This window comes from Mycteria americana, chromosome 5 (genome assembly GCF_035582795.1).
Source record: "Mycteria americana isolate JAX WOST 10 ecotype Jacksonville Zoo and Gardens chromosome 5, USCA_MyAme_1.0, whole genome shotgun sequence".
Classification (NCBI taxonomy): Eukaryota; Metazoa; Chordata; class Aves; order Ciconiiformes; family Ciconiidae; genus Mycteria; species Mycteria americana.
In genome coordinates, this window is record NC_134369.1 from 31,105,312 (window position 1) to 31,118,112 (window position 12,801).

Genomic DNA, 12,801 nt, shown 5'->3' on the forward strand with positions numbered 1-12,801 from the left:
TCCGTGCTTGACTCGCTAATCCACGCTCTGCCATCCATCCTCCTCTATGGGACTGCGGAGGTTCCTCCACGGGAGGTGGAGCTCTCCCACCCTCACTGCCAGCAGAGCCAGGTCCCACGGGTGGGCTCCTGCTGCCAGCCGGGGGCTGGGGGAGCAGCGGGCACCATCCCCTGGCCAGAAAGCCAGGCCTGGCTCCGAGGCTGAGCGGTCGCTGCCGCTGCAGTGCTGGCCTCTGCACCACAAGCCTGGGGAAGGTTTCAGCAGCGCCTGGCTCGCTTTCTGAGAAAACAAGGAAAGAGAGATTTACCTTAAACCCTGGGAAGCCCGTGTATTTTCATTGTATTTTAATTTTAAGAGATTGTCTGCCCCGCCCAAGATTATCTCATGGGAAAGAAAAGCCTGGCTCAGTGACTCGTGGTGAAACTTGTCCCCGAGCCAAATTTCCCGCACCTGATGTTCCTCCACAGCAGCAGAAACCAGAGTATTTCAGTTCACAACACTGCCCCAGGGGCAGCGCTGGGGGTGAGGGGATGGAGGGGGAGGATGGCACCCACATCTCCTCCTGCTCTTCCAGAACAAGTCCTGCAAGTTTGGATGCCGAGCGGCTCAGTCCGGGAGCTGGAAAGGGCATGGTGTCACCCTGGGAACGGGGATCACGTGGGGCTGCAGCAGAGGGAACCTGTCTCAGGGATACGTTCAAACATACCCTGCTCTCTTGTGCAATAGGTCTTTGCAAGTACAATGCTGTATTTATACGGTGGGAACAGAGAGCCCAGGGCTGGACTCTGCAGAGGCATGAGTAAGCAGCTTCCAGGAGGCCCAGGTGCCAGCTGGGCCAGCGCTTTGATTCCTCTTCTGGGAGCAGATGCAGACTGGGAGCTGGGTCTTGACCAGCATCCTCCAGTACAGGGAGGACAGTCTTGCAGCCATATTGTAAAATTTGAGTGGTTTCCCGGGCCCGGTACAGAGTGATTTAGCGTGGCTCCAAGAGCGGCAAGAATGTAAAGGATAGCCAAGGTCTTTAAGCAGACCAAGTGGGCCAAGGACAGCCTCCTGGGCACAGAGGACTCTTGGCAGGGTTGGAAGAGCAGCAGTCCGATTGAAGCACAGGCTGCGAGAGGACAAACATTTCTTGTGGTGCCAGTGCCTGTTTGAGCAGTGCCTTTGCTCGCTCACGCTCCTCCGGCGTTCCCACGCTGCTCTTTGCGAGGCCACTGAGGGGACCACAGGAGGGGACCAATCTAGCCCAAACCAGGGGCAGGAAGGCATTAGGAGCAAAGTTGAAGCAGGCTGCTTAGCTGTCACTATGGCTGGGAAAAGTCAAACCAGACCCTGCTTCCAAGCTGGAAATGGTTGCCTAATTGATAAATAGCATTAAACTTGGAGCAATCTGAAGAAAAAGCTAGTTAGCACCTGAGGATTAAATTGGGGGCTGTTAAGAAGGTGATAAGGTTGTTAACACAATCATACCGCTCTCAGGAAATGGGGGAGGATGCCATTCCCTGGTAATTGCATTTCAACAGGGTTCAAGCACAGCCAGGTTCCTGCTGCTGGACTCATGTCAGGTCCTGACCTGATCATAATTCAGCCCGTCCCTTCAAAGTAAATAGGACATAACCTACGGGGCATAAAGATCTCCTGAAGGAGCCTTTCAGACTTGTCCTTCTGGCGCTGGAAGGAGTCTGTGTTGAGTCAGACAAAACTTAGTATTCTTTTGGGGATTAATTCCCAGTCAGGGTTCAGTGGAAGCTCGGGGAAGTGTTGCCAGCTGGGAACCTTCTTGGCACAACTAAGCCCATTTAGGGTGTGCTACCTACAGAGAAAGGAAACAAAAGGGTCCTTTCCACACCGTGTTCCTACTGTTGCTGACACCTGAGCTCAGCTCCTTTGGAGATGGCAGCTGAGAGCGGTGGCTAGCACATTGGCTTCATGCAGAATTACAAGACATGGTGTGTACCTGTACTGAAACATTTGGAGTGTTGCTTATGCTGGTGGGAAAGCCCTGATGAGTTGCTCTGCTGGATGCAGGATTGTGCAGGAGTCTGCTGCCCAGGATCCAAGTCAGAGACCTGAGCAAGAAAGAAGGTACTTGAGAGTTTCTACCCCATAGGCACATTGGGGTTTTTTTTTAGCATTTGATGCTGAGCTTTGCGCTATGGAGCAAGTCAGATCAACTAATCATAAGGATCCTTTCTGGCATTAAAGTAAGTGGCACTCACGTGGAATTGTGCTGGCCTAGTAATGGGCTTGGCTAGCTTCATCCAGCCTGGTGGGGTGGTTTGTGTTAGCAACAGTCTCCCCGGAACTCTCCTGTGCTCTCAGCATCATCTGAAAATACAGGTTGGTCAAGCAGCGCTGCGATGTGGAAACAAGCCCCAACTGTAGCAGAGCCAGGTAGTAGCACAGGTCCAGTACTGCACCATGGAGAGGACTAGAGCAAGGCTTTAAAGAAGCCTCGGGTGGCCTTGGTAGGCCACTCCATCTAATGAGATAGATTCACCCCCAGGAGCTCAGCTGTGTTCACAGGTTTCAGGGAGTTTTAGGGTGCTTATTGTGCACATGACAGGATATGGCTCAGTGGGATGACTAACTCCCCGTAAAGTTAATTCACACTTTGCTGCTATTTCTATTCACAGGTTCTTCTGTAAGCTTTAATGCCGGGAAGAGCAAAGCAGGGAGCCGGCTCCAAATAAGCCCACAGGTCGCTTTACACCTAGCAAAGAACAGACTGCAGGAGGACAGTGTGGTCTCAGACTTTGTCAAAAAAAAAAAAAAAAAAAAAAACAAACAAGTTCCCAAATCATGTTTTATTGGCAGTAATTTCCTATTCCCTTCTAGTTGCTGAACCACATTTGCTCATTACTTCTGCTACACTGTGGTTTTTGTCCGTTGTCTTTCCTACCTCTGTACTGAACTCCCCCAGTAGCCTCACTTCCCAGCCCACTGCCTTTGGAGCAGCTATGGGGCCCCAGATGTGGACAGATAGGAGCCCTGACCTACCTGTGATGCTGATGATAAGGCTAAAAGGATGAGTCCTGTGAGCTATCTTGGATAAAGCCTTTGTGTCCTATGTGGCACAGACAAAATTTTTCAGCACTTGAGCAGTTTTTAGCTTACCAAGGTAAGCTAAATAAAGCTGGTCGCTAAATTACCCACCAGCCTAATGACAGAGCAGCACACTGTCATTAAGGCTCCAAATGCAAGTCCTACATGGGCTTGTCTCAGTGAGTGCTGGGAGTGCCTCCTGACTGATCCCTGGATGGTGGCTTCTGGGGAGAGGCACTGAAAGCCTTGGATGTTTGCTACTCCATCCCCCTTGGCAGCCTCCACCCTGAGCAGCTGCTGAGGGAGAGGAAAATTAACTGAGACAACAGAAGAATCTTGGAAGGTTTCAGCTATGAGGGGATTTTTGCCATTGCTAGTGGGGGTTAGGACATGGAGGGAGAAGTGGGGCAATTTCCCTCTTATGCTATTGTCAGTAAAATGGAATAACTCCTCCTCCATCTTAAAGTCCAGCTTATTTTGCACTGACAAAATTACAAACACGAATTGCGGACATTAAAAAAATTTATTTGAACAAATATTAGACACAATCACAGAGGAAGAAAGCAGCTCTCAGTACAGTTTCTTTTTCAGAATGAAATAATCCCTGTTTCATACCAAGCTACTGCAGGACAACCCTTGCTCTTCCCAGCAGGAGGGGAGGCTGGTGTTCTTTCCACCTGTGGATTTGCTCCATAGGGGTATGGCCTGCTGCTTAGCAGGTCACACCGCAGCCCTCTGTCTCGCAGGCTAAAGAAATGCGTAAAGACCCAACAGACAAACTGAACTAGTGATACAGCAAAGGTGCCTGTACAGGTAGGAAATACATGCAGGGATGCACTGCTGAGCGAGAGCTTTGTTCAGGAAGTGGTGTCCTGCCTAGAGGTGTGTAGGACATGTCACTTCTAGCTACTGCCTCTGTACTCTCCACCTCTTAGGACTCCTCACTGGACCAGATGGCATTTCAGCTGGGGGAGTCCTTTCAACGTTCAGCTCATTTTGACACGCTATCCTTTTCAGGTCTCTAAGCCTTACCCTACAAGCAGGTCCAAGGCTGTGGGCCACATCCCTTTGCAAGATGACCTGCCCACCTCTTTCATACTATATGCTGCCCAGGGAGACAGCAGGCTTGTCTCACATCCTGGGGACTGAGCTGTGCCACAAAGAGAGATGGCTGGGAGATGTTTGCAGGCATTTGTTTGGATCCAGAGTCATGCTGCATTACTTGCATTTGATTGTTTTACAGGCCCAATAGCTCAGGTATGCTTGCTTTTGGTGCAGGGCAAACAATCCACAGCTATATCCCCTTCTGTCACATTACTCCAGAGTGTCCCCAGAGTGATGGGCCATGGCCAGATGCAGAGAACCCCCTGAGTATTGAAAGCATTGCTTGACAGACCTGTCACGCTCTCTGCTACATAAACCAGAACGAAATGTCTCTGAAAGAAGTTTTAGAAATTGATGGAAGTTCTGTAATAAAATATGAATAGACTCACCAGGAAATTAATCCCCTGAGAAACAGGTGAGAGGGGAATGGAGCAAACATGGTGACTGTTTTTCTCTGGCAGGAACTTCATGGATTTCCTTTGCTTTTGATTTCAGCAGATCAAGCAGTGACTTTTAAGAAAAGGAAGCACAAGAGAAAGAAGCCCTGAGCCCTCTGTTCCTGTTCTGCAGCCTCAGGAAGAACAGTACAAGGTAAATTCTGTTCTCCTGCATAGATCTGAAACTGAGGATTTTACTGACCAAGAGGAACTCTCTCTCTCACTACAACCCCCTCCTTTTGATTCAGAACTTAATGTATGGACAATATGACTTTGAAATTGAGATCACTAGCAAATTTTCCAGGTCCCTAGAAGACTCCCTGAATATTAGCATCTCAACTAAGTAGAATCACAGCTTTCATTTAACAATGTTCATTCTTCTTTCCTTCTCCATCTCCCTTTCTTCCTTCCATCTCTCTTTTTCCTTTTTATTCCCTTCCTTTTCTTCCTTCTCTCTTCTCCTTTCATTACATGCATGGCTCTCCACCTACATTGCACCCCTTGGTAGTGTTACAAACCCTTCGCTGACACAGTTTTGTCTCTGCTAGACAGACAGAGCCACTCATCACTGTTCCTCACCTGTTCTTTCTCTCAAAACACCACACACACAAAAGGCCTTTCAAAATAGGTCCCCAAGTTCATGACTACCTCTTAAGATAGGACTATAGCACTGGCACCCGCTGGACTACAGAGTCCTCTCAGAGAACATTTTGCTTAAAGAATTACTGTAGCTCCCAGTGCATTTTCTCTTCACCCTGCTAATGGCCTTTATTTAGGAAAAACCTTCTCAAGGGTACTCACAGTACAGGGCCTTTAAGAAAGAGCGCTGCTTTTTCACAGCCAAGTGACTTCTACCTATTTTGGCAAGCAGAATCAGAGAGGGAACTCAAGCCTCGTGTTACAAACTCGGCAGCCCATGTCTGACCACACTGCAGTCGCCTGAAACTGCCCCTGCCGTACTCTCTGCCAAGCCTGTAAATCAGCCAAAACGTAAGCAGACTTCTAAAGTCCCTCACGTTTATTATGCTGCGTCAGGACTCTGAAAGTGTCTTAGCTTCAGACAGAAAACTGGTCATTTTGAACAATGTAAGAAACCTGCCTGTTCTGGGGTACTGAGTCTTGGTGTATGAAAGGCTCCCATTAGTCTGGGACACTACAGACATGTCCAGCAGGTACTTATAGCTGCCTGGACCATTCCACATCCCGGCACAATGGAAATCCAGTTCATGTATCCTAGGCATCTGATACTGTAACCCAGCAAAAGCCAGGTTTCCAAGCCCAGCAGCTTATCATACCCTCCTCGCTGGGGCCATAGGAGCAGTCACTCCAAGAAGGTGCAGAGCCAATACCGGCATCAGGTGTTTCTTTTTTGCCCCCCTCAAAGCAGCTTCAGACAAAGCAGAAGAACTTCTTCCAGCGGCACTTGGAGAGAGTTTTGATGCCTTTGGCTGTCATCTTCTTTTCCTGCCGTGCTTTGTGCTCAACACCGCTGACAATGGCCATGTCAAAAACTTCTTTGAGGTTCTTCTGGGTCAGCGCTGAGCATTCCAGGTAGGCCTCAGCCCGGATTTTGTCAGCTAGACCTTCTGCCTGAGGCCGGGGCACGGGCTTCACATGGTAGCGATCCAGGCTGATGAGGACATTTACATCGTCCCGCAAGTCTGCCTGCGTCCCCACCAGCAGCACCGGTGCCCGGGGGTTGTGAGTTCGTATCTCAGGGATCCATTTCTCAGTAATGTTTTGGAAGGAGCTTGGGTTTACCACACTGAAGCAGACAAGGAAGACGTCAGTGTCAGGGTAACAAAGCGAGCGCAAACAGTCGAAGTCCTCCTGTAGAAAATGGAGGGGGGAAAAGAAAAGTCTTCACTGGACTGATCTCCTAACAGCATGATGCTGCAGTGGCTTTTTCACATGTTAACTAGGACGGCAACACCCTCAGAGACAGGGCATGGTGCTGACTTTGTGGCCGTGCCACGGTTCAGGCGTAAGTTTCAGAGCTGAGGGAGTCTGTCATTCACCTGCCTGCGACTGCCATACCAGCGAACGGCTGATGCCGGACTAGTGCATTTCCTTCCTTCCCAGTTAAACACTGCCTTCATCAAAAGCCTGCAAACAGCCCCTGTCCCACAAGACCAGAGCTGACAGCTGCTTTGATAGAGCTTACCTGTCCAGCAGTGTCCCACAGCTGGATCCGGACTGGGGCTCCATCCACCAGGACCTGCACTGTAGCAGAAAGAGAATAAGGATGAGTCCAAGGGAGTTGCCCAGCATACACACGTACACTCATACAGGTTTTTCCCCAGAGCACTCTGTTTTGTATCCCACTGAAGAGACTCACTGAAGTCACTCAAGTCTGTCCTCCTTGCTGAGCATCCTCCTCAACCTCACTAAAACAGCTGAAGCTTGCACTGGGAACATTGAGACCTGCAATAGACTTTCTGATTTGGTTACCCCTCAGGTGTTTTGGGTTCTTCTCCAGTATTTTGAAAGAATCATTCCATATTACTGGACAACTGCTTCTCTAGAGAAGACAAGCCCTTAGCCAAATGGTGCCCTGAGAACAACTTGTTGTTGTTCTTCCACAACCCAAGAAAGCAGATAAGGATAAACACAAACTGAGAACTTCAGCAACTTCTGCCTAGCTTTTTGGCCCAGAGTGGAAGTTCAAATCAGTCTCCATTAAACAAGCTACTGGAGATTTTTCCCATCCAGGCCAGAAATCTGGCCTTAAAAAAAAAAAAAAAAAAAAAGGCATTTCTGTGAGTGTCCTAGCTGAGGAGAAGCAAAGACCTAAATCCAGCTTTGAAATGAAGAAGCTAGTAAGGAAACAGTGACGAGTGAAATCCCCTTCAGAGACTATCCACACACTGAAAAACTGCTGAGTTACACATGTTAAGGTCTGCTCCCGTTTCACTCCCTAATCACAGTAAGCCTTCATGTGGTATCAGCTGACTCAGACTAAGGGCTGGCAGGACCCCTGATGGAAATCTGGAAAGAAACTGTTACATGTTTAAGCGCACAGACACCACAGAGACTGGCTAGGAACGAGGAAAAGGAGAAAGGGGTTGGGGGAGCTGGAAATCACTTGAAAGTCCTGACAACGTGGATGGGGCTGTGCTCTGGTGAATAGAGGCAGACATCCTGGCTAGGGTGACAATGGCTGGCACTTGACACGAGCTAGCTAAATGCCAATGCCCTCTGTGCCCAAGAGGAGGCTTCATTGTCCTTTTTGTTAAAAAACCAAACCAAAAAAACCCCAAAAAACCGAAACAGAAGCAGGATCAATCTTTTGTGATTCTTGAAGTAATTAACCAGGTGAGAAAAGTGATAGAAACAACTGACTTGGACAGTTTAACACAAGCTCTTGGAGCAGAGGACTCCTCCCTTGAAAGCAGTCTGGGGAAAAGGAGGGAGACACAGACAAGGGATGAACTGAAGTTTGGTGGGAGACTGAGACTGAAGGAAAAACGAAGGGGTGGGTGCCTCCACCACAGTGCCACTCCCTGCAGCGTAGCTGAAAGTCATTGCTTCCTTATGACTGGAAACAGTTGGGTTGTTACCATATCTTTGCCCCAGAGGAGAAAGAAAAACCTGTTCCTGATCAAAGAACCTGCTAGATCTTGACTTGATCTTCAAGGCACTGGGCATTTGCCTTTCTAGCATCTGGTTTCTTCTGTCTCACAAATATGTTGAGAGAAGGAATTAGCATCTCTGAAATGTTTTACAATCTTCAGAAGAAAGGCACCACATATATTACCTGCTGCTCCAGTGCTTGCACAAAGGTTTTTTTCATACCTCCTGCTAGCCTAAGCTACTCTAGCAACTCTGCAACAGCCCTCCAAATACCGCCCTCACAAGGTACACACCCTCAGGATGAGGCTGGATTTCGGCACAATAGCGAAGGGGCCCGCAGAACAGGATAGCCTGGTGGAGAAAGGTCACTGGGTACGTTTCACTCAAGGCTGCTCTGCCTGGTAGTGACACCCAGCAGAAGGTAGCACCCAGACAGATGTGGCTGGGCCACAGTCCCAGAGCCGCTCCCCTCATAATGCAATACTTTCTCCTATCTTGTTATCTTCTTTAACTGATACTGGCATTGCAGTCCCTTGACCAGAACTAGGGGTAGGATGTAAACTGTGAAGCTCAGTTCTGCTGGCAGTTTCAACTGCAAGTATTCCCCAAGAGTGGAGGGAACTGGGCTGAAATTTCTGAAATGGATCCTGAACTGTGCTTTGTGAATCCAGGTTCTCAAGTTTATCCGGGTTTAAGAGTAGGAGTGGGAAGGGAGACTTCTCTATTCTCCCATTTCCTCCCAATAAGCAGAAAGTGAACTTCGGAAGACCTGTTTTTAATGTTTTTGATTTCTATCAGTTGCAAACGCTACACACCTTTGGAAGTCAGGCTCAATACTTGGACATTCAAAGTGGGGCTAAACCCATGTGCAGCTGTCTTCAAATTACTTGCTGCTAATCGAGGAGTCTCTGAACTCATACTGCCTCCACCTTTCTGGATCATTTTACTATGGATTTGCCCTTTCCAAAAACGTGGAGGCTAATAACTATGGTGATGCCAAGCCTCTCTTAGCCCACATCAGTGTAAAGGGAGCAGAGGGAGCAGTAACCTTTCCCTTGGAGGACTCGAGGGCTCCTTACACCTGTTCCCAAAGCACCACTGGGCCCTGAACAGCAGCGTGCTCCCAGTTCATTTCCTTCAGCTGACAGTGGAAGAGCTTGGAGAGGGTCAAGGCAAATCAACAACTCCCAGTGAGCAACTGGGGGGACATGCAGACAAACAAAACGCTCCCTCTAAGAACCCCTGAGACTATGACACATTAGAAGTCTCATTCCTGGTCTGACATGAGCCCATCTCTAATCTACCGATCTATACTGTCATGCGCTGTTGTGTTTCTTCGTATCAGATGAAGATCAGAAATCTTTCGAAGGGCTTTGTATTTTCCTGCGGTTTATATTAGAAATTGGAGCCCAAAAGAAGAGGAGCAGAGAACAAGAACAAAGATGGCATTTACAAAAGTGGAAACTAACGAGAGCTCAGCTGACAGGGAAGGCAATTCCAGCTGGACTTGCAAAGCTTGTCAACTTTTTGGCAACCTCTGTTCAATGCTAACTTAAGCGGACAGGTGGGGAAGAGGATGTTTTGCCGAATATCAGTTAAAGCCAGAAAGCCTACAGAACAACGCTGTGATATTTCTGAAGCTAAAAACCACCACCGACAACAAATTAAGTCCCCGTCTATTCAGCCGTAATAACACCACGCCACCAGGAAGGTGCCCAGTTTCACAGAACGCGCAAGCCAGCTTGAGGCATTGCCCTGTTGAGACACAGAGCTGCCAAACGCGGGACTGCCACCTGCTACCCTTCACCGAGCGCCCGAGGGACTCGGCCCGAGTCGCAGCAAACGCCCCTGGGCTTTGTGCCCGCAGGCTGTGCTCACCCCGCACCCCACAGCCCCCCCTGGGGCGCAGCCCCGGCGGACCGGGAGCGCTCTCCCCCGCCCCGCAGGCCGGGCCGGCCAGCTCCCCCCGGGAACACCGCGTCCCCGGGAGGGCTTCACTGCGCCCGGCGGGGATCCCCCGCCGCCCCCCGCCCCCCTCACCCGCCGGCCGAGGCACGGCGGAGCCCGGGCGGGCGCCTACCGGAGAAGGTGTCGAGGGCGGTGGGCTGGTACTCGTCGGGGTACCCGTTGGTGGTGTAGCTGACGACCAGGCTGGTCTTGCCCACGGCGCCATCGCCCACCAGTACGCACTTGATGCCCAGCTCCGGGCCGCTGCCCCGGGGGGGGCTGTGTCTCCGCAGGGCGGGCGAGTAGTCCAGGAGCTCCTGGGGGGGCATGGCACCGGCACCGGGGGCTCGGCGGGGCTCAGCGCGGGGAGCGGCGCGGCGGGGCCGCTGCCATGCCCGGGCGGGCGGGCTGCTGTCGGGGCTGCGCGCTGCCGTGCGGGGCCGCCTCTCCGGCCCGCCTAGCACCGCTCCTCATCGCTACACCCGCCGCCCTGCGCCCAAAACCGGCCCCCATTTCCCTAGTCCCGCCCCGGCCCGCCCCGCCGGGAGGGCGGCCCGGCCCGGCCCGGCCACCTCCTCCCGCCGCCGCCCCGCGGGGCCAGAGCCCCGGGGCCGCATCCCCCCCGCGCCGCCATGGCCCCCGGGCAGCGCTTGCTCTCGGGACTTCGGCAGGTGCCACGCCGTCCTGCGTGTTCTGCACACACCGGAAAGCCCCGGTGCCCCCTGTGCCGCGTCCCCCTCCGTTCTTTTCAAAAGAAGCAGCGCTGATGCCTTCATTTCCACTGCGCGGCAGCCCCACCTGGAGCACCTGCGATTTCTGGCATGAGGGGAATGAAATCAACAGTGCTGGTCAATATCGCGAGGGACAATAGGAAACAAATGACAGAAATACATCGCATTTGTTAAGTATGCGATTGCCATTACGGAGGTCCTCTGACCCAGCTGAGCTGTTGCTACATGCTGGCAAAAGCCACAGAGTGTATTTTCCCAGCTGCATGGACATGCACAGGGGTTCCCAGTCTACTGCCTTTTTTCATATTCACCTCCGGTAGCTCACACACTGTGCTGTGCCCTTGGCAGCTGAGAAGATGGCTCCATCCCTGCCCTGGGGAGCTCACTGTCTAAAGAAGTGCGACTAAACAAACAGAAGAGTGGGAGCACACCACTTGAAAGGAGAGATGTGGCCACACTATCGCAGCAACCACTGCACCCCAGTGTAACACCACCAAGTGACTGAAAACCCTGGAGGGAAAGTACTAATGCATGCAATACCTAGTATTGCAACACCAGCTTTGAAAGTGGAGCTGTTTCCTAATGGAGGAGCTGAACTTGGGCTGTCGATGAATGCCACCAATTTAGTGACATGATGTCCTTCATTGTGCTCTCAGCAAGGGAGACCTGTGCTGCAAGGAGCCGTTGATTAGCAGTTCCTGAGCTTGTGTCTCACTGTGGTTTGTATCCACACTGAGAAGGTACCCAGGTGTTTCACCTATATTAATGCTAAACTTGAGAAGACATCTTTAAGTCAGGCGCAGTCTAAAATGCTTTTCCCCATGGTTGACAGGTCACAAGCACTGCAGCCCCTCAGGTTGAAGAGTCTTGGCTGGACAAAGCATGCCCACTCTTTGGAGATAGCCCACGAGCTTCCTGGGAAGAGCAAGGCGGCTTCCTCCCTGCAGTTTTCTCTAGCAGTTTGCTTTAATCAACCTCTTCTATGTTTTTACTACCACAACCTTAAATTTCTATAGCTACAAAAAATGGGGATGGTATTATAAACTAGGCTGCTGCTAAAACGTGTGCCAGATAGTCTTGCTACAGCGAGTGGCTCCTAGTTCAAGTGACTGGCTTGCATTAGGTCGGCTTTTTCCAGTGCCACGCTCTTCAGTGTTAGTTCAGAGCTAGGTGACAGCTGAACTGTGCCAGAAGAGCCAGAAAGCGCTGGGACAGGCGATACTCCGTAATGTGTGAGGTGTGGCTGTACCTCTGACGGGACCAGCAAGGACACGCTACACCACAGCCAGGGCAGGCAGCACAGTGAGTGAGGATCTTGCAGAGGTTTTTCAGTGCATTTCAGGCACAGGCTGACATTCTGTGAACTATGACATTTCCATTTAATCGGAAGAAATGAATGTAAATGAGGGATTATTCACCAAATTATTCACTGTTAGCAAGTGTTAGCAGTAGCGGGAGAAAGAGATGAAGAGAAGCTGGCAGCTCTTGTTTCCTATATGCTGTTTACATCGGAATGGCTGTCCCTTAAGAAGATAAACTGTTACCCCACTCCAAGGATTGAATCCATTTTTCTGTCGTTCCTTTCCTAAAATCTCTTCCTTCCGTGAATATTCCCTTGCAGTTTCTGACAGCTGTTGGTTGACACACACTTAACTGGTGGATGAGCTTAAGTGATTTTTAATCTATATTTAAACTAAGCGATTAAGCAAACAAACAGGGCAGCTCCCACGGTTTTTTCGCAGGTCTTGCCTTGCTCCTGACAGCTAACAGAAGGTTCACAACACAGCGAGGAGTCAGGCATTTTGGTTTGGCAATAATTTTTGTACAGTTTTGTTTTCTGCAGTGAAAGTCTGTCCCGTTCCTATGAGCTGCTGAACCGACAGCCATGGGGACAGGCTCTGCACACGTAGCAGGTACAGCAGGAGAGCCCCGTTGCATGCTGCCTCCCTGATGTGCTCCTCTGC

General features: G+C 50.6%; 1 protein-coding gene across 1 annotated transcript; it reads right to left on the minus strand.

Annotated features, from left to right (window-relative positions):
* Nucleotides 1-3,588: 3,588 nt before the first annotated feature.
* Nucleotides 3,589-10,435, minus strand: RHOV (ras homolog family member V). The gene is made up of 3 exons (XM_075501495.1): nt 10,240-10,435; nt 6,751-6,809; nt 3,589-6,416 (listed from the first exon to the last, which is right to left on the minus strand). Exons 1-3 carry the CDS (start codon nt 10,433-10,435, stop codon nt 5,976-5,978), a joined length of 696 nt encoding a protein of 231 aa, XP_075357610.1. The 3' UTR covers nt 3,589-5,975.
* Between the last annotated feature and the right edge of the window lie 2,366 nt (nt 10,436-12,801).

Bases quoted from the DNA above. Each gene is read 5' to 3' on its own strand.
- RHOV (XM_075501495.1), bottom strand. From the start codon at position 10,435: ATGCCCCCCCAGGAGCTCCTGGACTACTCGCCCGCCCTGCGGAGACAC. The intron at 6,810-10,239 runs GTAGGCGCCCGC...TTTCTGCTACAG, and splicing joins CGCCCTCGACACCTTCTCCG to TGCAGGTCCTGGTGGATGGA. The intron at 6,417-6,750 runs GTAAGCTCTATC...CATTTTCTACAG, and splicing joins TGTGGGACACTGCTGGACAG to GAGGACTTCGACTGTTTGCG.